General features: G+C 55.7%; 2 protein-coding genes across 5 annotated transcripts in view; one reads left to right on the plus strand and one right to left on the minus strand.

Annotated features, from left to right (window-relative positions):
- MICALL1 (MICAL like 1) overlaps positions 1-19,063 on the plus strand; it is a 35,970-nt gene extending 16,907 nt beyond the window's left edge. Inside the window, exons 6-16 of one of the 3 annotated variants that reach the window (XR_001819183.2) lie at positions 2,536-2,990; positions 4,865-4,922; positions 6,180-6,559; positions 7,877-8,280; positions 11,320-11,454; positions 12,087-12,213; positions 12,332-12,422; positions 12,594-12,667; positions 15,297-15,425; positions 15,645-15,691; positions 17,771-17,792. Coding sequence is in view for 2 of the 3 variants with exons in the window: in XM_017508955.2 (XP_017364444.1) it covers positions 2,536-2,990; positions 4,865-4,922; positions 6,180-6,559; positions 7,877-8,280; positions 11,320-11,454; positions 12,087-12,213; positions 12,332-12,422; positions 12,594-12,667; positions 15,297-15,411; positions 15,645-15,691; positions 17,771-17,892 (2,008 nt within the window). In the remaining variant the exon portion in view is untranslated. Of the gene's footprint in view, positions 1-2,535; positions 2,991-4,864; positions 4,923-6,179; positions 6,560-7,876; positions 8,281-11,319; positions 11,455-12,086; positions 12,214-12,331; positions 12,423-12,593; positions 12,668-15,296; positions 15,426-15,644; positions 15,692-17,770 lie in introns of all 3 variants that reach the window. The other 2 variants (XM_017508955.2, XM_017508956.2) reach the window with 2 other exon arrangements.
- A 1,199-nt stretch (positions 19,064-20,262) lies between these two features.
- The window catches only part of CUNH22orf23 (chromosome unknown C22orf23 homolog), a 10,551-nt gene continuing 7,324 nt past the window's right edge, over positions 20,263-23,489 (minus strand). For both annotated transcript variants that reach the window (XM_017508960.2, XM_017508959.2), the window contains exons 4-7: positions 23,254-23,436; positions 21,763-21,894; positions 21,161-21,261; positions 20,263-20,986 (exon numbers count right to left, since the gene is read on the minus strand). In XM_017508960.2, coding sequence (XP_017364449.1) covers positions 20,915-20,986; positions 21,161-21,261; positions 21,763-21,894; positions 23,254-23,436 — 488 coding nt within the window. In that variant the 3' untranslated portion in view covers positions 20,263-20,914. The remainder of the gene's footprint in view (positions 20,987-21,160; positions 21,262-21,762; positions 21,895-23,253; positions 23,437-23,489) is intronic.

Genomic DNA, 23,489 nt, shown 5'->3' on the forward strand with positions numbered 1-23,489 from the left:
GGAGTTTTGCTCTTGTTACCCAGGCTGGAGTGCAATGGCGCGATCTCGGCTCACAGCAACCTCTGCCTCCCAGGTTCAGGCAATTCTCCTGCCCCAGCCTCCTGAGTCGCTGGGATTACAGGCACGCACCACCATGCCCAGCTAATTTTTTTTTGTATTTTTAGTAGAGACGGGGTTTCACCATGTTGACCAGGATGGTCTCGATCTCTTGACCTCATGATCCACCCGCCTCAGTGCTGGGATTACAGGCTTGAGCCACCGCGCCCGGCCCAGGGCAGTGTTTTAGAAACTTTTTACAGGCCGGGGCTGGATGTGTTGGCTCATGCCTATAATCCCAGCACTTTGGGAGGCCGAGGTGGGAAGATCGCTTGAGGCCCGGAGTTTAAGACTAGCCTGGGCAACATAGTGAGACTTCATCTCTACAAAAAATTTAAAAAATAAAATTAGCCAGTGTAGTGGCATGCCCCTGTAGAGGCAGGAGGATCACTTGAGCCCAGGAATTTGAGGTTACAATGAGTTATGATCGCAGTACTGCACTCCAATCTGGGTGACAGACCCTGCCTCAAAAATAAAAAAAGAAACCTTTTTTGTTTTTTGAGACAGAGTCTTGCTTTGTCGCCCAGACTGGAGTGCAGTGGCATGATCTCGGCTCACTGCTACCTTGCCCTCCGGGGTTCAAGTGATTCTCCTGCCTCAGCCTCCTGAGTAGCTGGGATTACAGGTATGCACCACCACACCCAGCTAATTTTTTTGTGCGTGTTTTTGGTAGAGACGGGGTTTCACCATGTTGGCCAGGCTGGTCTTGAACGTCTGACCTTATGATTCGCTCACCTTGGCCTCCCAAAGTGTTGGGGTTACAGGCGTGAGCCACCACGTCTGGCCAAAAGAAACTTTTTAATTTTAGTTTTATTTTTCTTTCTCCCCCCCAACTTTCATTTTAAAAAAGAAACTTTTTATAGTAACTCCCAGTAAAAAATACACTCCCAGTAAAAAATACACTCCCAGTAAAAAAAAAATTACTGTGATTAGACGTAAATATTTACCTGAAATAAAACTGTGTAAGTAGAGGCATAGCTGAAGTAAGAGTTTCACAAAGCACTTGGCCTTTCTTGTATGATACGATCTGGTATATTGTATATTGTTCTAGTTGATTAACAAAACACAGGCAGGCGCAATGGCTTATGCCTGTAATTCCATTACTTTGGGAGACCGAGGAGGGTGGATCATTTGAGGTTGGGAGTTGGAGACCAGCCTGGCCAACTTGGTGAAACTCTGTCTCTACTAAAAATTCAAAAAAAAAAAGGCCGGACATGGTGGCTCATGCCTATAATCCCAGCACTTTGGGAGGCCAAGGTGGGCAGAGCACCTGAGGTCAGGAGTTTGAGACCAACCTGACCAACATGGAGAAACCCTGTCTACTAAAAATACAAAATTAGCTGGGCATGGTAGTGCATGCCTGTAGTTCCAGCTACTTGAGAGGCTGAGGCAGGAGAATCGCTTGAACCCGGGAGGCGGAGGTTGCAGTGAGCCGAGGTTGTGCCACTGCACTCCAGCCTGGGCAACGAGAGTGACACTCCGTCTCAAAAAAACAAAACAAACAAACAGAACAAAACAAAAAAATTAGTCAGGCGTGGTAGCAGGCGACTGTAGTCCCAGCTACTCTGGAGGCTGTGGCAGGAGAATTGCTTGAACCTGAGAGGCGGAGGTTGCAGTGAGCCGAGGTTGTGCCACTGCACTCCAGCCTGGGCAACGAGAGTGACACTCCGTCTCAAAAAAACAAAACAAACAAACAGAACAAAACAAAAAAATTAGTCAGGCGTGGTAGCAGGCGACTGTAGTCCCAGCTACTCTGGAGGCTGTGGCAGGAGAATTGCTTGAACCTGAGAGGCGGAGGTTGCAGTGAGCCGAGGTTGTGCCACTGCACTCCAGCCTGGGCAACGAGAGTGACACTCCGTCTCAAAAAAACAAAACAAACAAACAGAACAAAACAAAAAAATTAGTCAGGCGTGGTAGCAGGCGACTGTAGTCCCAGCTACTCTGGAGGCTGTGGCAGGAGAATTGCTTGAACCTGAGAGGCGGAGGTTGCAGTGAGCCGAGGTCGTGCCATCGCACTCCAGCCTGGGCAACAAGACTGAGACTCCATCGCAAAACAACAACAACAATAGCAAAAACCAAAACACAAAACACCACCTGATTGGGTAAAAGCCACTGCTTTATTTTCTTGAGCCACTCCTGGATGCAGCCACTCACTGGATGCCACCTCTTGGGGGGATCTTTGCTTCTTCCTCTTGCAGCATAAACTGAAGGCATGTTTCACAATTTCTGTTGCTGATTTCATGTGATTTTATTGTTCCACTCTGCTTCTGACAGTTACTGTTTTCTTTGTCCTCTGGGAAGTCTAGGGTTGGAGCCAGGAGCTTGGCTGGCAATTGAGAGGAGGGAAGGGAGGGAGCAGCCTTGGCTGCGGCTGGAGGGGCGGCCAGTGCCTGGTCCCGGCTGCCTGGCTAAGTGAACCCCTGTCCTGTCCCCTGGCAGGTGTCGGCGGTGCTCCAGCACTCTGCTCCCCGGAGCTTACAAGAATGGGCCCGAGGAGGGCACGTTTGTGTGTGCAGAACATTGTGCCAGGCTGGGCCCAGGGGTGCGGTCGGGGACCAGGCCTGGGTCCTTCCCACAGCCAAAGCAGCAGCACCAGCAGCAACTCACGGAAGATGCCAAGGATGCTCCAGGAGGTGGCCCCAGCTCCAGTGCACCTGCAGGGGCTGAGGCAGACGGACCCAAGGCCAGCCCTGACTCCCAGCCCCAGATCCCTACCAGGCCCCGGGTTCCTGGCAAACCTCAGGAGCTGGCCAGCCCCCCTGCTGGCCGCCCCACACCTGCCCCCAGGAAGACCTCCGAGAGCACAGCCCTAGCACCCCCCACGCCCCGGCCCCGCTCCAGTCTGCAGCAGGAGAACCCGGTGGAGCAGGCCAGCAGCAGCAGCCTGATGAATGGTGAGCAGGGTCCAGTCGGGGCAGGGTGCGCTGGGTGACAGTGCACGATCTGTTGAAAAGTCTGCCGGTCTGGGAGTGTTTGTGGGCCCCTCTCCGTCTGTGCTGCTGTGTGCTGTGCTGTGCTGGGCCTCCCTGTGTCTCTGAGGTGATTATTATTATTGTTATTTATTGAGACTGAGTTTTGCTCTTGTTGTCCAGGCTGGAGTGCAATGGTGCGATCTCGGCTCACTGCAACCTCTGCCTCCCAGGTTCAAGCAATTCTCCTGCCTCAGCGTCCCGAGTAGCTGGGATTACAGGCATGCACCATCACACCTGGCTGATTTTGTATTTTTTTTTTTTTTTTTTTTAGTAGAGATGGGTTTTTTCCATGTTGGTCAGGTTGGTCTTGAACTCCTGACTTCAGGTGATCGCCCGCCTCGGCCTACTAAAGTGCTGGGATTAAAATAAAAATAAAAAATAAAAATAAAATAAAAAATAAAAATAAAATACTTTTTATTTTTTTTGAGATGGAGTCTCTCCGTCATCCAAGCTGGAGTACAATGGCATGGTCTTGGCTCACTGCAACCTCCACCTCCCAGGTTCAAGCAATTCTCCTGCCTCAGCCTCTGGATTAGCTGGGACTACGGGTGCATACCACCATTCCTGGCTAATTTTTGTATTTTTTGGTAGAGATGGGTTTTCGCCACATTGGCCAGGCTGGTCTCGAACTCCTGACCTCAAGTGATCCGCTGCCTTGGCCTCCCAAAGTGCTGGGATTACAGGTGTGAGCCACCGCACCCGGCCTGTTTCTGAGGTTATTAATTGCTGCAACAAATGCCGAGTTCCTGCGGCCTCGCCGTGCTCTGTTCTCCACGCTGGGACGGTGCAAACAAAACACACCCAGGCCCCCACCCCTGCACTGCCTCCCTCTGCGTGCCTTTATGTGTGCTCTTTTGCATCTGTCTGTGGGCTTTAGTTTCAGGGTGTATAGGAAGTGCCACTCCGCATGTGCCTGTGTGTCCCCAAGGTCTCTGGGACTTTGCACATTGGTGTCCTTCCTGTGTGTCCTGGCCCATCCACAGGCACACTGCAGGTGACCTCCATGCCCAGCCTCTATGCTTGTCCTGCAAGAGGAGAGCTCAGGGGCTTGGGGGAGAGCAGAGGGGTCAGGTGGGCCCCTGAGCCAGTGTGAGCTGCAGTGGAGGCCCCTGGCCCATTCTGTGGGTGCATTCTCCCCCAACCCCACATTGTGGACTGCTCCCAGATGACCTCCCGGGTTTCCATGAGCTTGTAGGACTGAGACTCCTTGTAACCTGACGTGTTCTGGGCCGCCCTTATCATTCCATTAGGGAAGGCATTGGCCACGAGGAGACTCCCAGGGTCACCCTGTGACTTGCACCAGAACGTTCTGTTTGTTCAGCTCTTGTGGAGGCTGGATCTGAGCTGGGGACACAGATACTGTTCAGGCCTATTTGTGCCTTCAGGGTGCTCCTAGCGTCAAGTTGGAGACAGGCACAGACACGGCGGTTTCAGTAGAGCGTGGAAGTCTTGTTAAGAGGGAAGGAGGGGAGCAGGGGCTGCTGTGGGATTCACGGAGGACACTTGGGAGTCGGGCTGCCAGGCGGAGGTGGCTCCTGGGCTGAGTTGAGATGATGTTTCCTGCCCACATTGGGGAGGTGGCTGAGGGGATTTGGGTTTCCTCTTCTCAAATGAAATGCAACTGGCCTGGCCTTGACCCCTGACTCTTCTCAGTCATGGTGCTCATCTAATTTCCGTGGGCTGGGCTGGGAGGTGCGAGGGTGCAGGAGGAAGGCGGGGCACTCCCGGGGCTGGCTCCCTGGGTGCCCACCTCCTGCTACCCATGAAGGCCTGGCTCACTCTCCTTTCCCATCTAGGAAGACTGCACGAACCACCTGTCCCCAAGCCGAGGGGGACACCGAAGCCGTCCGAGGGGTATGTCAATCCTTGAAAGACTTTCCTGCTTCAGAGGCCCCGGTGGTGGGAATTGGGGTACTCTGGGGCCTGGTACGGGGAGAGGCTTCCTGTGGGTGGGCAGGTTGGGGCTCAGGAGGGGAAGGAGAGCTGGGCCCACAGCCCCCTCTGCTGAGGCTTACCCCAGGATTCCTGTGGCCAGCACCTGGCCCCTTCTCAGGTCCCTGCTCCTATAGGCAGTGCCGGGTGCAAGCAGCCCCCTCTGGGACCTGTCTCCTCTCCAGGCTCCTTTGCCCTGTAATGTGGGAGGCCGAGGCTTGATTATAGAGTTGATTTGAGGCTTAGCAGCAGAGTATAGAAAGGCCTGGAAAAGGCCAGATGCAGTGGCTAATGCCTAATCCAGCACTTTGGGAGGCCGGGGCAGGCGGATCACCTGAGGTCAGGAGTTTGAGACCAGCCCGACCAACATGGAGAAACCCTGTCTCTACTGAAAATACAAAATTAGCCGGGCGTGGTAGTGGGCGCCTGTAATCCCAGCTACTCAGGAGGCTGAGGCAGGAGAATTGCTTGAACCCAGGAGGCTGAAGTTTCGATAAACAAAAATCGCGGCACTGCACTCCAGCCTGGGCAACAAGAGCGAAAATCCATTTCAAAAAAAAAAAAAAAGACCTGGGAAAGCTCAGCTGTTGTACTTTGTACCTGTCCCTCGGGTCCTGCAGCACAGGATTCTGCTTCACAGGAGGACATCTTCTTCAGCTATTATTTGGGGGCCATGCTTCCCCCATGTGGTCGGTCTGTAGAGAGCGAGGTGGGCCACGGCTGTGCCGGTCGCTAACGTTTACTGGTTTACTGATTCCCTGGCACTCAGCAGATGCCCCACTACCCCGCCCAGTGCTGGACTCAGTAGCTCACTGCCTCCTTACACTGACCCTGTGAGACAAGGATTATTATCCACCCCTTTGAGCGGAAGGGGAGACTGATACAGAGAGAGGACAGGTTACATGGGTTGTAGATGGCAGAGCCCCTGGTCGATCCTTTCCTGGGCGGGGTTAACAGCGGCTCTGTGACTTGAAGGTCTACCTTCTCTGGGCGTCAGGGACTGTGACTGTAGCAGTCCATTTCAGACTGGCCCCGTGGGGCTGGAGGTGGAAGAAGGGAAATGACTGTTTCTCATCCACCTCCTTTGAAGTGGACCCAAAACTGTCCAGAGAGAGAGAGAGAAGGAAGCTGACCCCTTGCTTCTGCTAATGGTTTCTGCTGCCTCCTGCCTCCCCCCAGGATACCAGCCCCCAGGAAGGACCCCCCTTGGATCACGCTGGTGCAGGCAGAACCAAAGAAGAAACTAGCCCCACTTCCCCCAAGCAGCAGCCCTGGGCCACCAAGCCAGGACAGCAGGCAGGTGGAGAACGGGGGCACCGAGGAGGTGGCCCAGCCCAGCCCAGTGGCCAGCCTGGAGCCCAAACCCTATAACCCCTTTGAGGACGAGGAGAACGAGGAGGAAGAGGCTCCAGCTGCACCCGACCTGGCTGCCAGCCCTGCCTTGGCCCACCCGGAGACCACACCCAAGTCTCTGCACCCCTGGTACGGCATCACGCCTACCAGCAGCCCTAAGACAAAGAAGCGCCCCGCGCCCTGCGCTCCCAGCGCATCCCCACTGGGTGAGTGCCTTTCCTGGAGCTCTCCTGACAGTCGGAACTCAGAACTCGGAGCGGAGGGGTGGCAGCTTAGCGCAGGCCTGGGGAGGGGTGCGGTGAGGCAGAGCCTCCCGTGGCAGGCACCACGTGTTTCATGGGTGTCCTGTCATTTCATCCTAGAGCAAACCTGTGAGTAGGTATTGTCACTCCTACTTTGCAGGTGAGGAGACTGAGGCACAGAGAGGCTAAGTAGTTTAAGTAGTTTGCCTAAAGCCTCTCGGTGCTTAAGTGGTAGAGGCGGGACTTGAACCCAGGGGGTCCGGCCTGAGTCTGTCTCTTCACCCTTCCTGATGTGCTGTCCAGTGGTGTGCTCAGGCTCACAGAAAACACAAGGGAGGGGCTTGCTCTAATCCCGCCCAATGCCGTCACTGTCACTGCAGTTGCCAAGTGACTTGGGCTCTCACCTGGGCGTGTGTGATCAGGTGTAATGCTCTGAGCTGGTCCGTCCCTGAGTCTGTCTGCAGTCCCCCATGTGACGTGGTGGCTCAGCTCCAGGCTGCTGGGCCTCCTCTAGCCAGATCTTCCCCACTCACCCAGGCATGCTGGAGTTTTTGGCCCTCACCTTCACCTCGGCTGGGTCTGGCTGCCTTTGAGAGCTCTGTGGGACCCCCTCAGACAGTGGGGCAAGAGCATACCAGAGCTGGCAGAGGCAGGTGCTCAGCCCTGGGACCCAGCTGAGCCTGGCCTGTCTGAGTGGAGGCGGTGGGCAGCTTCAGGGCACAGCAGGGGAGCATGGGCTCTGGAGTCAGATGCAGTGCTTTTAATCCCAGCCCTTGCTGGGGTGAGCACCCTCTCCTCTCTGAGGCTGTTCCCTCATCTGGAAAATGCAGATGATGTGTTTGGAAGCATCATGTCCATCAGCCACGAGAAGATAAATTGGTGCCCGGCAGCGCTTGACCCAGAGCTGGCGGCTGTGAGGGCTGCCTGCTCCTCCCCCTCCTCACTGCAGATTGGGGCAGAGGAGGGGCCACCTCGCTTCCTCTGGCTTTCCCAAGGTGGTTTTGCCGTGGGTGCCCTCAGGCACGCGAGGGGCTGTGAAGAGCGTGGGGAAGTGGAAGCAGCGGGCGGAACACAAGGCGGGTGGGATGGACTCGGGTGGCTGGATCACTGCATGACTTCGCGCTGCCGGGCGTTTGCTGTTCCCTGGACCTTGGCCCCATCTCACATGGAGGGCTTGGGTTTCCAGGGCTGCCTGGAGCTCTGTTGAAAGTGGAGCCTGGGGGTGGGGCTGGAAGCCCTGTGGTGCCCCCTTGTGAGGTGTCCCGGTGCTTGTCTGCACAGCTCTCCACGCCTCCCGCCTCTCGCACTCGGAGCCACCCTCGGCCACACCATCGCCAGCGCTCAGCGTGGAGAGCCTGTCGTCTGAGAGCTCCGGCCAGACTGCGGGTGGGGAGCTTCTGGAGCCGCTGGCCGTGCCCAAGAGCTCCTCAGAACCTGCTGTCCATGCCCCTGGCACCCCTGCAAACCCTGCCAACTCCTCCCTGGCCTCCTCTGAGGAGCTAGTGCAGCCCAGAGTGGAACAGATGTCTCAAGCCAGCCCGGGCCTTGCCCCCAGGACCAGGGGCAGCCCAGGGCCCCAGCTGGCCAAGCCTTGCAGTGGTGCCACCCCAACGCCTCTCTTGTTGGTTGGAGAAAGGAGCCCTGTGCCCTCCCCTGGAAGCTCATCCCCACAGCTGCAGGTAAAGGTGAGTGCCCCTCACCCTCACCAAAAGTGGCACCCTTTCTAGTGAATGCGGGTCTGATCTCAGGGCAGAAATGCCTGGGGCCTTTTCTATCTTTGCTGGCCCCTGACTTCCTGAGTGGCCTTGGCCAGTCTGCCCACTGCCCACTCTGTCCATTGAGGCCCAGACCCATCTGTCCATCCTTCCATCCGTCTGCCAGAGCTCCCACCATCTATCCACCTGTCTACACGCACAGACTTCCAGGTCTTACGTATCAGGGCTCCTGTTTGCCTCCCATTCCCTGCACTGGCCTATTTGGGTTTTATTCACCAGCCACCAATCATCCCGCATCATCTGTCCCCTCTTCCGTTTGCTCAGGCTCTACTGATGCCAGACCCTGGGCAGAGTTGGATGAAAAGCCTGCCCTGGCTGGGTGCGGTGACTCACACCTGTAATCCCAGCACTTTAGGAGGCCGAGGCAGGTGGATCACTTGAGGCTAGGAGTTTGAGACCAGAGTGGCCAACATGGTGAAACCCCATCTCCACTAAAAATAGAAAAATTAGCCAGGCATGCTGTGCACGCCTGTAATCCCAGCGACTTGGGAGGCTGAGGCAGGAGAATTGCTTGAACCTGGGAGGTGGAGGTGGCAGTGAGCTGAGATGGCCCACAACCTGGGCAACAGTGTAAGACTTTTTCTCAAAAAAAAAAAGACCCTGTCTTTGGACCCCAGGGCCTCACGATCTGCTCAGCGTAATGGTTGTTTTAGAAGGTGACCTAGGGTAGAGCAGAGAGGGGAGGGAATGACTCCCTTCTGCAGAGACCTGGGTCTCCCTGCCATAGAACAGGGAAGCTGGGTCCCTAATACCTCCCGTGTGTATCGCTGCCTGGGCCCCAGAGGGCATGTGGACATGGCGGTCCCTGTCCTCGAGGCGCTCCCAGCCGGGTCGGGGGGGTGCTACAATGACCATGCTGCTGCCTGTGGGGTTTTTTTTTTTAGATGGAGTCTCGCTCTGTTGCCCAGGCTGCAGTGTGTGTGATCTGTGCCGTCCAGGCTGCTCCTGAGCCAGATGTGCTGAGAACCTGGGGATTGCCTGGGTTCAGGACTTTCCTCCAGGCACCCAGTTCATGAGGGGCCTCTCTTGTAGCCACAGCCCCTTTGGACGCCCCTGCTGCACTCTGCAGGCCTCTGAGCTCCCAAAGCTCATCTGGCCCTGGTTGGAGGGTGGCAGGATAGCCCTTATAGGGCAGCTAAAGTCATGGCCTGACCCTGCCCATGTGCCTCAGGCATCATTGAACCTTCCCTGGTTCCAGCAAGAGCCTCTTGGGTACCGGTTCTGGCTCTGCCTCCCACCTGCTATGTCGTTGAGCAGGCCCCATCTTCCTCTGGGCCTGGGGCTCCCACAGACGGTGAGGGACTGGGCGGCACCAAGTGTCCCGAGTGCTCGGAAGACCCCCCGGCTCCTTGGTGGTGGAGGGCGGGGGATGGGTCAGCTTCAGATTCTCCTGTTTCGTGTCCTGGGCTCCGTGAAGATTGGTCTGAAGTTTTGGGGCTAAGAAAAGGCTGAAAAACCTTGAAGAGGCTCTGAGGCTTTGAGCTGCTTGGCTCTGCCAGCCCCTCTGGGTGTGTCCAGAGGGAGGGAGCAGAACCCCAGGTGTACCTCCTTGTGGGGAACCCCTCTGTCCCGCCGTCGCCTCAGGATTAGGAGAGAATTTCAGAGGCAGTGGGGGTATTAGGGTGCCACCTTGGCTCATTGGGTGGGTGCTGCCCTGTGGGAGCCAGGTCCTGCCTCCTTGCTGTGCCCAGACTTGGGCCCCAGCACCCTCCCTGCTTCAGAAACCCCAGAGTAGCTCCCATCCCGAAAGCCTCTTTCCCTGGGCTGAAGCTGCCCCCGCTCTGCAGCTGCCGAGAGAAAGCAGGGTCAGCGCTCCTTGGAGCACCCCAGGTCTCAGGTGAGGCCTTGGTAAGGGACTCACAGTGATGCCTTTTTCCAATGAACCGGGAAGAGTGGTTGGGAAACAGTGATACTGCCCATCTAAGGTTCTGACCCCTACCCCTCAATGCTAGATGGCTGCCCAGGCCCTGAAACAGACAGATTCTCATCCCAGCTTGGGCTCATGGGAAGTGTGTGGCCTTGAGCAGATGACTTAAGCTCTCTGAACTTGAGTTTACCCAGCCGTGGAATGGGCATTATAATACCCACTTTGCTGGGTGGTTGCTACTTAGAATTAAACAAGAATGTATAAAAAGGCCAAGCGTGGTAATCGCAGCGCTTTGGAAGGCCAAGGCAGGAGGATCACTTGAGCCCGGGAGTTTGAGACCAGCCTGGGCAACAAAGTGAGACCCCATCTCTACAGAAAATACAAAAGATTAGCCAGGCGTGGTGGTGTGAGCTGTAGTCCCAGCTTCTCGAGAGGCTGAGCTGGGAGGATCGCTTGAGCCCCAGGAGGCTGAGGCTGCAGTGGAGCCGCCGTTGTGCCACAGCTGCACACGAGCCTGGTGACAGAGTGAGACTGTCTCAAAAAAGTGTAAAAAGTGTCCAGTGTTGCTGGGTGCAGTGGCTCATGCCTGTAATCTCAGTACTTTGGGAGGCTGAGATGGGTGGATCATGACGTCAGGAGATTGAGACCATCCTCGATAACATGGTGAAACCCCATCTCTACTAATAATACAAAAAATTAGCCAGGTGTGGTGGTGGTTGCCTGTAGTCCCAGCTATTCAGCAGGCAGAGGCAGGAGAATTGCTTGAACCCTGAAGGCAGAGGTTGCAGTGAGCCAAGATCGTGTCATTGCACTCCAGCCTGGGCAAAAAGAACGAAACTCCATCTCAAAAAAAAAAAAAAGTGTCTAGTGTGGTAACCCACATGCAGGAAGAGCTCTGGAAATGGAAATGTTTGTTGAATGACTGAGGCATCAGAGATGGACTTCGAGGAGACTGTCTCTTTGCCTGGGTCCTGCTGGCCCTGGAGTCCTGGCCTGCTTTCCATGCTCCCAAATACCAGTCTCCTGGGGTCTCATGTGCCCTCTTCCCAGACTCACCCTCTGTCCTGTCTCCTTGCCTTTAGTCCTCCTGCAAGGAGAATCCTTTTAACCGGAAGCCATCACCTGCAGCATCCCCAGCCACAAAGAAGGCCACCAAGGGATCCAAGCCAGTGAGGCCACCTGCCCCAGGACACGGCTTTCCACTCATCAAACGCAAGGTACCAGCTGGGAGCCCTCAGAGACATGGCTGGCCTGGGCTGGCACCCCTGACTCCGCAGCTGCAGGCTTCCCCTGGGACTCTAGGGAGGCTGGTTGGCTGGGCAACTGCCCTCAGATACTCAAGAGGGCGCTCTTGGCCAACTGGAAGGTCTAACTTGCAGCCTGGAGGGATTTGGAGCAGATCAGCCCTTCTCCACCAAAAGCAGTGGGTGGTACGTTTAATTTGTTACTAACAAGTTCAAGTATCAAGCACTCGTGATACACTGCCACTTAAAGAGATTAGAGTGTTCTCAAGTTTATCTCTGTAATAGGGTCACTCTCACTGACATTGTGATACTCTTTCTGGAGTGGCAGAGAGGAGGCGTTTCCGTGAAGGGCAGGACTCATGCCATCTCTGGTGTGTCTGTTGGTGCTGGGACCAGAGGCATGCAGGGTTGTGGCTGTCCCCACACTGGCCCCCTCCCCGCACTGGGACCCTGCCTCCTTACCATGCTGGCGTCGGGAGCGGGGCCTGGGACCTGGAGCCAGCAGTGTCCAAGGCTGGCCAGAGAAGAGGGCAAGGCTCCTGGCAGCAGGCAGGCGGTGGGGGGGCGGGCGGCTGGCCGTCAGGTGACTGGGCGCTGCTGGGCAGGTCCAGGCTGACCAGTACATCCCTGAGGAGGACATCCATGGAGAGATGGACACCATTGAGCGCCGGCTGGATGCCCTGGAGCACCGTGGGGTGCTGCTAGAGGAGAAGCTTCGTGGCGGCATGAATGGTGCGGGAGCTGCTGGGAGGGCCTGCTGGGTGGGGCTGGGGCAGGACCCTCTATTCCCCTGGGGAACTGAGCTGGGCATGTCAGCCAGCCCTGGCCTCAGTGGGTGTCTGGCTTCCAGAGGGCCATGAGGACGACATGCTGGTGGACTGGTTCAAGCTCATCCACGAGAAGCACCTACTGGTGCGGCGAGAGTCCGAGCTCATCTACATGTGAGTCCCCCAGCCCATGGCATCCCTCCCTGGAATCCGTAGAGCTTAGGACGGAGAACCCTGACCCTCTTTCCTTCATCAGTAACAGCACAGGGCAGGGCAGCCCAGCCCCAGGCAGAATCTCAGCTCACTGCAACCTCTGCCTCTCGTTCACCTTATTCCCACCCCTAGCTTTAAGCAGCAGAACCTGGAGCAGCGCCAGGCTGACGTCGAGTATGAGCTCCGGTGCCTCCTCAATAAGCCAGGTGAGCAGTCACTGGCACTCCCCTGGCACCTGCCCTGGGGCCTGGTGACACAGAGAAGTGGGGGAGCGGGAGGACAGAACCCCAGGGAGATGCACAGGCAGACTGGGGACAGGGCCAGAGGAGGGGGCAGGGGCCAGGGCTGTCCGGGTCACCCCCGAGGAAGGGAGAGACTGTAACAGGCAGTAAATTGGCTGGGGCTGCGGCAGGAGAGGGAACTGCATAGACAGTGTGGAGCGTGGATGTCCGTGGTACCAGGGACGACGGGCTCTCAGTGAAGACCAGGCCAAGGACCAGCTGGGCCTGATTTGTGCGTGGGTCAGACTGTCCCATGTTCTGCCACTAGCTTGCTGTGTGACCTTGGGCAAGATTCTTAGCCTCACTGAGCCTCAGTGGCTTCAAGTGTAAGACGGGAATGAAGGTCCCTACCTCCTCGGGTATTCTTGGGACCAGGAGACAGTGGACGTGGACTCTGTACCTCTGAGGGGCTGATGGCTGATAGTTACCATGTGGCTGAGTTGGGGTTTGGTGAGGAGGGCTCCTCACACGCCCTGTGACCATGGAATGCTGGGAACCACAGCTGCAGGCAGAGACCCCAGGACTGTGGAGAGTCCGGAGTTGGGAGCCAAGAATTTTGACCACTTTGTTATGGCCCAGGCATGGTGCCAGTCCTGGGCAAGGGCCATCACTCCCATTTGGCAGGTGAAAGGCCCGAGAGGTTAAGGGATTTGCCTGTTGGTGACAGGGCTGGGCTTCCATCCACGTCTCTGACCTGGGGCTGTCCCTGCACACACGGCCCCTCCAGACTGGGGATGGTGTCAGGGAACTGTCTACTGACTGGGGAACTTGGGAGGCTGTAGTGTCCCAGGGGAAGCCACAGAATGTCCCAGGCTTCTGCTGCGTTGTATGAGTCACTCCCAACTCTCCAGTAGGCTGGGGTGCGGCCACCACTCAGGGAGCCACAGCGGCGCCCTGTGGCCAGAATGGGTATGGCGCCTCTGCCTCCCTGGCCAGCCCAGCCTCCCGCTTACTGTGGCTTCTCCAGCCCGCTGTGTGGTGGCTGTGCTCCTGGGCTTGTCAGCCTACCCCAGATGCTGCTTTTGGAAGGTGAGGCTGGTGTATGAAGCCCTGAGTCCAATACACCTTGAGGGCCATTGCTTGGGGGTCTCGGGCTGCCAGGTTCAAATACAAGCTCCACCTTCTCTGTGTGACACTGGTGAAAGACTTCACGTCCCTGAGTCTCAGTTTCCCCACGTGTAGACTGGGGACATAACTTACCCAGGCCCCAGATATGGGAAATGGCAAAGTGGGATTCAAACTTGGGTGGTGACCCAGAGGCCCTGCTCTGTCCCCAGAACCAGGTTGGGCCACCTGCTCCTCAGTTTGGGCAAGGTAAGGCCATGGGGGAGACGGGCAGTGGCTTGAGGGGGCTTCAGGATATTCATTCATTTATTTTTTTGAGCAAGAGTCTCACTCGGTCACCCAGGCTGGAGTGCAGTGGTGTGATCTCAGCTCACTGCAACTTCTGCCTCTTGCGTTCAAGTGATTCTCCTGCCTCAGCCTCCTGAGTAGCTGGGATTACAGGCGCATGCCACCACGCCTGGCTAATTTTTGCACTTTTAGTAGTGACGGGGATTTCACCATGTTGGTCAGGCTGGTCTTGAACTCCTGACTTTGTGATTGCCCACCTCAGCATCCCAAAGTACTGGGATTACAGGCGCACGCCACCACGCCTGGCTAATTTTTGTACTTTTAGTAGAGATGGGGTTTTACCATGTTGGCCAGGCTGGTCTCAAACTCCTGACATCCAGTGATTCGCCTGCTTCAGCCTCCCAAAGTGCTGGGATAACAGGCGTGAGCTACCAGGCCCGGCCTAGGATATTTATTTCAAGGCAGGGAAGCCTGTGGTGGTGGATGTTGTGGAGGGAAGGCCAAGTGTGGGCACTCATCCCTGGAGCCTGCAGGCTGGGGGATGGGGGACTACTAGAGCCGAAGTGGGCCCCTGAGGGTGTTCCTGTGGCTTGGCTGGGGCCTTGAGAGGTGGCTGGAGGGGTGGCAGCTGTGTCCACCCTCAGGGGAGTCTCCCACTGGGCTCCCTGCCCCCAGCATGCCCTCTAATCTACCCTCCTCCACAGCCTTGGATAAGTGTCCTAGTATATATTCAGTGTGCCAGTACTATCCATGACCCACTTGGGTCATGTTTCTTCTCCTGCTGGAGGAGCCCTGGGGTTCTCTGTTGCCTCCTCACCCCTGCCCCACTCTGGCCCTCCTGAATCTTACCTCCCGCCAAAAGCCACCTAGTGAACATTTGTTGAATGGATGAATGAACATGAGCATGAAACCTTGGTGTGTGGCGCCCCGTTCTTGGAGCATGTGCTGTGCTGGCCCTGCTGGGGCCCCTTGCAGGGCTTCTTGGTAGGCAGCCTGGTATCCTTGGTCTCTTCTGCCACAACCTTCATTTCCCCAAGAACTTGTAAGCCCCACCTATCAGGGCCCTTCCTTTCTGCGCTGTTGGTATCTAGCATGGTGTCTAGCATGGGGCTGGCCCGCAGCACTTAAGCAGTGGCTCCTGGCGGCCTGGGGAGGAAGAGGGCTTTCCTACACCACTCATGCCTCTCCAACTTTTCTCCAGAAAAGGACTGGACGGAAGAGGACCGGGGCCGGGAGAAGGTGCTGATGCAGGAGCTTGTGACCCTCATTGAGCAGCGCAACGCCATCATCAACTGCCTGGATGAGGACCGGCAGAGGTGACATGGCCAGGGTAGGGGCTCCTGGGGGACAGGGTTAGAGCAGGCCAGGCCCAGGGCCCCATGGGTGGGGCAGCTCCCTGGAGAGGCCAAGACACAGTCCACACCTTGGGCCAGGCCAGCCCTGCCCTCCTACCAGTGATCCCAGTGCACCCTGGCTCAGCCCTGTAGGGACAGAGAGGGCATCTGCTCCATCCTCCTGTGGGATGCTCAACTGCTGCTTCTTATTTCAGGGAGGAAGAGGAAGACAAGATGTTGGAAGCCATGATCAAGAAGAAAGGTGAGGCCCTTGCTGGGGATGAGGCTGGTGCCCACCTGAACTTCAGCATTGGGGGTGGAGGGGAGGGATCAGTTGAAGGGAGGGTTGGAGTGGGCACTACCAGGATGGGCACTACCAGGCACTACTGGGCACAAACTCTGCAGCCTGTTTTTCAGGGAAGGCTGCGTGTAGCAAGAGAGGCCAGCCTACAGCCAGGAAGGCTGCGGCTTAGGCTTGGCAGGTAGCCATGGGATGCCCTGATGCCCACAGAGAGGACTATGGTATACAGGAGGTATACATTCCCAGGGTATATTTGCCTTCAGCTGTGCATTCCCCCTTGAGATCTGCAGCTGGTTTTGTTGGAGTCTGTGGGCTCAAACGGCAATGCTTCCTGGGGACCAAGTGGTGCTTGGAACAGTTAAAAGAGTCCTGGACTATGAGTCAAAGAATTTGGGTTTTTTTGTTTAGAGACAGAGTCCCACTCTGTTGCCCAGGCTGGAGTGCAATGGCGTGATCTCGGCTCACTGCATTCTCTGCCTCCCAGGTTCAAGCGATTCTCTTGCCTCAGCCTTCTGAGTTGCTGGGACTACAGGCACGCGCCACCACGCCTGGCTAATTTTTTTTGTATTTTTAGTAGAAATGGGGTTTCACCATGTTGGCCAGGCTGGTCTCAAACTCCTGGCCTCCCAGAGTGCTGGGATTACAGGCATGAGCCACTATGCCTGACCAGGATTTGGGATTGATCTTGGTTTCACCAGTAACTCATTTTGTGGCCTTGTGGCTAGGTCTTGATTCAGGCCAAGTCAGACTACTTGAGTTCTAGTCCTGGCTCTAGCACTTATGAGCTGGGTGACTTTGAGCCAGCCACCCCACCACTTTGGTCTCATTCTTCATGTCTGCAGAATGGAAGTGCAAATGGCACCCCCTCCCAGTCATGTGCTGGGGATCACTGCGATAATATGTAAAGTTTAGCTGAGGCCCTGGCCCTACAAAGAGCTGAGTTGGTATTAGTCCATTTCTAAGGCCCACATTTTCCTTGTCTATAAAAATTAGGGGCTTGGACAGTTGATTTTGAAGGGTTCTATTGCTCTGACAGTGTTTGTGTTGTAAGTAAGAGAGCTGTGGGCACCAGCCTGGGTGAATTTAGCCTTTTATTTTATTTATTTATTTATTTATTTTTTGAGTCAGAATCTTGCTCTGTTGCCCAGGCTGGAGTGCAAAGGCGCGATCTTGGCTCACTGCAACCTCTGCCTCTCGGGTTTTTAAATGATTCTCTGGGTTCAAGTGATTCTTCTGCCTCAGCCTCCCAAGTAGCTGGGATTACAGGCACGTGCCACCACGCCTGGCTACTTTTTGTATTTTTCGTAGAGATGGGTTTCACCATATTGGCCAGGCTGGTCTTGTGGCCAGGCTGGTCTTGGACTCCTGACCTCATGATTCTCCCATCTTGGCCTCCCAAAGTGCAGGGATTACAGGCATGAGCCACCGTGCCTGGCCCAAATCTAGCTTTTTAAAGATAAATGGGGCTGGGCATGGTGGCTCATGGCTGTAATCCCAGCACTTTGGGAGGCAGAGGTGGGCCAATTGCCTGGGGTCAGGAGTTTGAGACCAGCCTGGCCAACATGGTGAAAACTCCGTCTCTACTAAAAATATTAAAATTAGCTGGGTGTGGTAATTACATGCCTGTAATCCCAGCTACTTGGGAGGCTAAGGCAGGAAAATTGCTTGAACGCGGGAGGCGGAGGTTGCAGTGAGCCAAGATCCCGCCATTGCACCTCCAGCCTGGGTGACGGAGTGAGACTCCATCTCAAAAAAAAAAAGATAAATGGATGCCATGCTTCAGAATTCCCGGAATCTGCAGAACTCTGACCATCCTGATCTTTCCCCAAACACTGGAGGCAGGGACAGGGAGGTGGGCCCCATCGTCTAGGTGAAGAGACAGAGGCTGAGAAAGGTGACTTGTCCCAGGCTCCACACAGGAAGTCAGGGGGCTGGGCTGAGCCCTGCTGGCCACGCCAGGGCTTATGTCACTGCCTTTAGCCTGCCCTGGATGGACCCGGCTTCTCCACGTGGTTAAATGCTCCCCTCTCTGTGCTGCAGAGTTCCAGAGGGAGGCTGAACCCGAGGGCAAGAAGAAGGGGAAGTTCAAGACCATGAAGGTGCTGAAACTGCTAGGAAACAAACGTGATACCAAGAGCAAGTCCCCCAGAGACAAGAGCTAACAGCATGAGAAGCCAGTTGGGGACCACCCCTTCCTGGACCAAACCCTGGGCTATGCTCTGTTTGAAGGGGTGCCCTGCCGCCTTCAGATCAGTCAGGAGGAAGATGACTAAGGGGAGGGAGCCTCTGGGCAACAGCCTCTCCCTCCTCAGGGTCCTCTGACTGCTCTGGGCCAAAGAGTGTCTTCTTCTCTGAGTCCCAGGTAGTGGTGACTCAGCTTTGCCCAACCTGATTCTGATGACTCCAGATGCTGTGACTGACCTAAGGGGCAAATAGGGTCCCAGGGTCCAGGGAGGGGCGCCGGCTGAGCACATCCACCCCCTCACCCTGCCCAGCCCCTGCCATGAGCTCTGGCCAGGGTCTCTGCCTCCAGGGTTCTGCTCTTCCAGGCAGGCCAGCAAGGGGTGCTGGGCCACACTGGCTTCTTCCCGCCCCAGCCCTGGCCCTGAGTCTGTCTTCCTGTCCTGTGCAGGCGTCCCTAGGTCTCAGTTTCCCTCACTCAGGAGCTCTGTTTCTCAAGTCTCCAGTGAAGTCTGAGTTTGTGACTAAGTGGCCTGTACTGTCAGATGTGAATGGGCCTGATGGGCAGATCCATCCCCCTCTCCCTCCCAGTTGCAGGAGAGACTTCCCTCGTCTTCCCTTATCCGCAGGGAGCCTCCCTTGCCAGGTCCAGGGCTGTGAGGCCATGCAGGGCAGGTGGGTGCCCTGTTAGCTGCCCCCAGTGTGGACCCCCGGCTGCAGTCTGGTCCCTGCTTGTCAGGTAGGGAGGCTGCACCTGAAGCAGGTGCTCATCTCAGTTCTTTAACATCTGCAGTCTGAGCCCTCATTGAGGCTTTCCTCTGCCACCGCAGTCCAGGGGACAGGCTCACTCCCATCTGTGGTCATCACTAGTCTGTCTCCTCTGTTGTCTGTTCTCTCCCTCACTCACTCCCACCGAAGGCCTGATGGCCACTCACCCCTCTGGGATGGCTGTGGGAGAGGAGGAGTGATGGGGACCACCACCTTTTCTGCAGGAAATGTGCCCAGCAGCTCTTGGTCAAAGCACTGTTGCTATAAGCTATCTCCGGGACGCCTCTAGGCCCCCTTCCCTCTACACACCTCTGGGAAAAGATCACACTGTATTAACTCTAGAGGAGTTTCCTCACCAATAAACAGAGACAACCTCAACTGCCAGTGCCCTGCAGCCTCAGGACACAGCGGCAGCCTTGTCTGCCCTCCTGCCTGCCCCTGCCACACCTGGTGGCTGGGCATCTCTGGTCGCCCAGTGGCCATGTTGGGGCTGTGTTCCAAGAGGGGCCTTTGTCCTCGCTGTCTGCCACTGGGTAGGATCCCTTTCCTCTGCAGGGAGACGTGGCTCCTGGGCCATGCAGCCCCTGGCGGGATCCTTCTAAACATGCCTGTTGGCCTGGAGCTGGAGCCACCAACTCCAAGACCTTTCCAGGGCCAGACAGGTAACACGTGTGAGCCCAAGTGATAGAGCTCTGGCGAACCGTTTCAGTGTCGGGAGACTGAGCCGGCAGGGGCAGGGATGGACTGGAGACAGCTCAAACGGCCGCCTCCCTCACTCAAGGCGCTTGTGGCCTGTGGAGCTGAATGTGGGGCCAGTGTTGCCAGATCCTTTGTTTTTCATCAGTAGCTAGAAATCCAGATTTTATGTGTGTGTAATTTGTAAAGGCTGAAAGCTAGCCTGAATTTAAATCAAGGGTTGGCCGATACTCTGTGTCCAGGATGGGCTGGGTTTGTCCTGGGGTTCTCTGGTTTGCTGCTTCCTGACCATGTGATGGGGCCTTCCAGGTGAAGGACAACTGTTCCCATCAGAGTGCACCCTTGAGGGTGTGTGGACACAGAGGCTTTCCGTGGGATGTCCCCGAGCCAGCCCTTGATCAGGGCCCCACCACTTACAGGGCTGTGTTTATTCTGCAAACCAAAACTTGGGTCATGTGACCTGATAGGATTATGGGACTCCCTCCAGGTGCCCGAGACAGGGTTGGTATTTCCAAAATATTTTGGTGATTTACTGGGACAGGCAAATGACAATACTGGAGAAGGTAGGGATCATGGGTGAAGGAGCCAGAGGGGAAGGGGACAGATGTGCTGTGTACAGGACAGGGTGTCGGGTGACTCCTTCACAGCAGGGCCTCACAGAGGAGAAGCTGCTGGGTTTTGCCCAAGAAAGGTCACATGGCACATGCTGGGATTGGAACTCGCAGGCCAGGGCTCTGGGTCCCTCGCACCCTTTCGTGTTTCTTTCTGTGGCCATGGGTATACTGGGAAGACAAAGCTAAAGCCAGCTTTTAATCCTGAGTGCAGTGCTTGCCAGTTAAATGCCCTTGGTTGTGGTATCTTGTTGAGACTTAGTTTTCACAGAGGGAGAATGAACCATTGCAGAGGTTTATTGAGATCATTGACAGTGGAAGTCAGCAGCTGCTGCGGCACCTGGCTACGGGGTGCCCACGAGCCTGGTTCCCATTTCCACTTGAAATATGCAAACAGGCAGCGGGAAACCATTTATGCTCGGCAGATTCTAATGCCTTGAACAAATAAGCTTGTCCCTCTGAAAACAAAATGGTGCTTGTGATGACCCATGTTAAGTATGCTTTATTGCCCAGTTCATTGTTTGGCTGAATATTTGCCTCAGGTGGTAAGAAAGCAAATAAGTAAATCCTAAAACAGAAAGAAGAGAATCATATTCATTCCTGAATTTAAAAACTAAATGAACAGGCCGCAGGCCGGAGGTGATGGGAAGCAGGCCCAGTGGATACCGTTAGACACACATCCAAATAGGAACGCTCGGGCCTTGCTTCTCTGTGGATGGGGCTGTGGATCTCAGAGGCTCCAACGGCACCCGTGGACAGGGGCTAGGCTGCTGAGTATGCCTCAGGGTACTGCAGGGCAGTGCTGTGCCACCATCTGAAGTGGCTGAAGGCTGGTAGGGTGGGCTGACCTGAGGATGACCCTGCTTGACAGAGGAGTGGACTCCAGTGGTCGAGCTTGGGCTACCCTGCCCCTGCCCCTGGAGACAGATTAAGTGGTGGCAAGAGCCTTCCTAAGTTCCTCACTCCTCTTGTGGTCAATGTCTTCCATTTCCCGGAGTTTCTGCAGAGGGCATCAGGAAAAGCGGGTGCATCAGGGGTAGGAACCTGAGGGGCTGCTACAGCTGTGAGCTAGAGCCTGCCCCCTGCCCCCTGCCCCCTGCCGAGCTGGCCCTGTGTTTCCATTTGTACTTGCACTGGGCCCTCCTCTCCCTGCCTCCCAGGTTGTTTCTCCTACCTGGGAGATTTCAGAAAGGATGATTCCTCGGTACTGCTTGCCCTGTCCCAGGGCCTCCATGTCAGCCAGGAATTCTTTCCTTTCCTGGATATCCTTCACCACTGGACGAAGGAGAGGGCTGTCAGGCTCCCGTGAGGGGCGCGGGCAGCAGGTTGCCTCTCTCGAGGAGAGGAAGTGATTCTATTGTCAAATCGTGTTCTAGGCTGGGCGCAGTGGCTTGTAATCCCAGCACTTTGGGAGGCCAAGGCGGGTGGATCACCTGAGTTCAGGAGTTCAACACCAGTCTGGCCAACATGGTGAAACCCTGTCTCTACTAAAAATACAAAAATTAGGGCACGGTGGCACGAGCCTGTAATCCCAACTACTCAGCCAGCTGAGGCAGGAGAATCGCTTGAACCTGGGAGGTGGAGGCTGCAGCGCGCCCAGATCACGCCACTGTACTCTAGCCTGAGTGACAGACGGAGACTCCGTCTCAAAAAAAAAAAAAAGATAATGTTTCTCACTTGTTGGCCCCCAGTGATCCCCTGACTGCTCCATCCAATTCCAGGCCCCCTCCTCACGTTACCCCCAGCCCCAGCGTGACTGGCCCGTCTGAGGCTTACACTCTTCAAACCGGTCCTGCTCGGGGGCCAGAGCCTCCTGTCGTCCAGGACGGGCCTTTCTTTTCCGTTCCTCTGGGTCCTTCCCTGTGGCAAAGATATTTTGGAGTCTTTGTTTCTCCTTCTCCAGATCCCCTGGAGGGCCAAAAAGAAATAGCCTAGTTAGGCCATGAAGGATACCCTCGTTCATGGTCTGTTCCCAAGTGTGTGTGCTTGCTGCAGGGTGCCGGCTCATGCCCACAGGGCTTCCGTACACCTGGCTCCTACCCTGGGTGCTCCTGAGCAATACAGTAATGTCAAGAGAGGCAGGAAGAGCTTGGAAGAACCAAGAAAAGAGGCCGGGTATGGTCTGTAATTCCAACACTGGCAGGCTGAGGTGGGAGGATCGCGTAAGACCAGGAGTTCAAGACCAGTCTTGTGGATGTAGTGGGACCCCCATCTCTCTCTCTCTCTCTTTTTTTTTTTTTTGAAACACTGACTCTGTCACCCAGACTGGAGTGCAGTGACACAGTTTTGGCTCACTGCAACCTTCTGGGCTCAAGCCATCCTCCCACCTCAGCCTCCCGAGTAGCTGGGACTACAGATGCGCGTCATCATGCCCAGCTAATAGTGTGTGCGTGCGTGCGTGCGTGCGTGCGTGCATGCGTGTGTGTGTGTGATGGGGCTTTGCCATGATGCCCAGGTTGGTCTTGAACACTAGCTCAAGCGATCTGCCAGCCTTGGCCTCCCAAAGTGCTGGGATTACAGGCATGAGCCACCATGCCTGGCCAATACCCCATATCTTAGAAAAAAAAAAAAAGGCCGGAGTGGTGGCTCACTTAATCCCAGCACTTTTGGAGGCAGAGGCGGATGGATCACCTGAGGTTAGGAGTTCAAGACCAGCCTGACCAACATGGAGAAACCCCATCTCTACTAAAAATACAAAATGAGCTGGGCATGGTGGCAGGCACCTGTAGTCCCAACTGCTTAGGAGGCTGAGGCAGAAGAATTGCTTGAACCTGGAAGCTGGAGGTTGCAGTGAGCTGAGATCATGCCCCTGCACTCCAGTCTAGGTGATAGAGCGAGACTCCATCTCAAAAAAAAAAAAAAAAAAAGTTTGTCAAAACCCACATGTTGCTTTGGTGCAGAGCAAGGCTAAGAAAGAAAGCTCAGGAACCTGGGGACATGGCGATGCCTGTAGTGGCAACCCCTGTGTAGGGGATTCGGGGAGGGTTGGGCTGTGGCCTTGAGCCTTGCTAGCCCCTATCATCAGAAATTGGTAGATTCCAGTTAATTATGAGTTCTGGAAAAGTAAAAATAGAGGATCACATGACTGGAGCACCCTGCACCCTGAATACCCCCAAGCTAACATGCGCTGAGGCTCAAAGGCGTGGGTACAAAGTACATGAGGATTTGATTAGCTACCTTCTCACCTGCCCTGTGGGCTGCCTGCATCCCTCTCCCTGACCTCCCCCAGGGAGATGGAGAAAGGCCCTAGCTGAGCCTCTCACTTACTGGTGGCTCGAGGCTTGAACTGCTCCCGGCTGTAGGCCCCATTGGCTTGGCACATGCTGGCAGGCCGGAGGTGGGGACGGGCTGCCAGGATGGGAGGCAGGTAGTTGGGCGAGGCTATTTGCTTGGAAGGTAAGACCCTCTGGCTGGATGTTGGGCTGCACTGTAGGGGCAAAGCATCTCCTCCTGGGTAAGGAAGAGTTGGGGTGGGAGGATGCACATGGCTTTTTTTTTTTTTT

Source organism: Cebus imitator, unplaced genomic scaffold, assembly GCF_001604975.1.
Source record: "Cebus imitator isolate Cc_AM_T3 unplaced genomic scaffold, Cebus_imitator-1.0 Scaffold404, whole genome shotgun sequence".
Classification (NCBI taxonomy): domain Eukaryota; kingdom Metazoa; phylum Chordata; class Mammalia; order Primates; family Cebidae; genus Cebus; species Cebus imitator.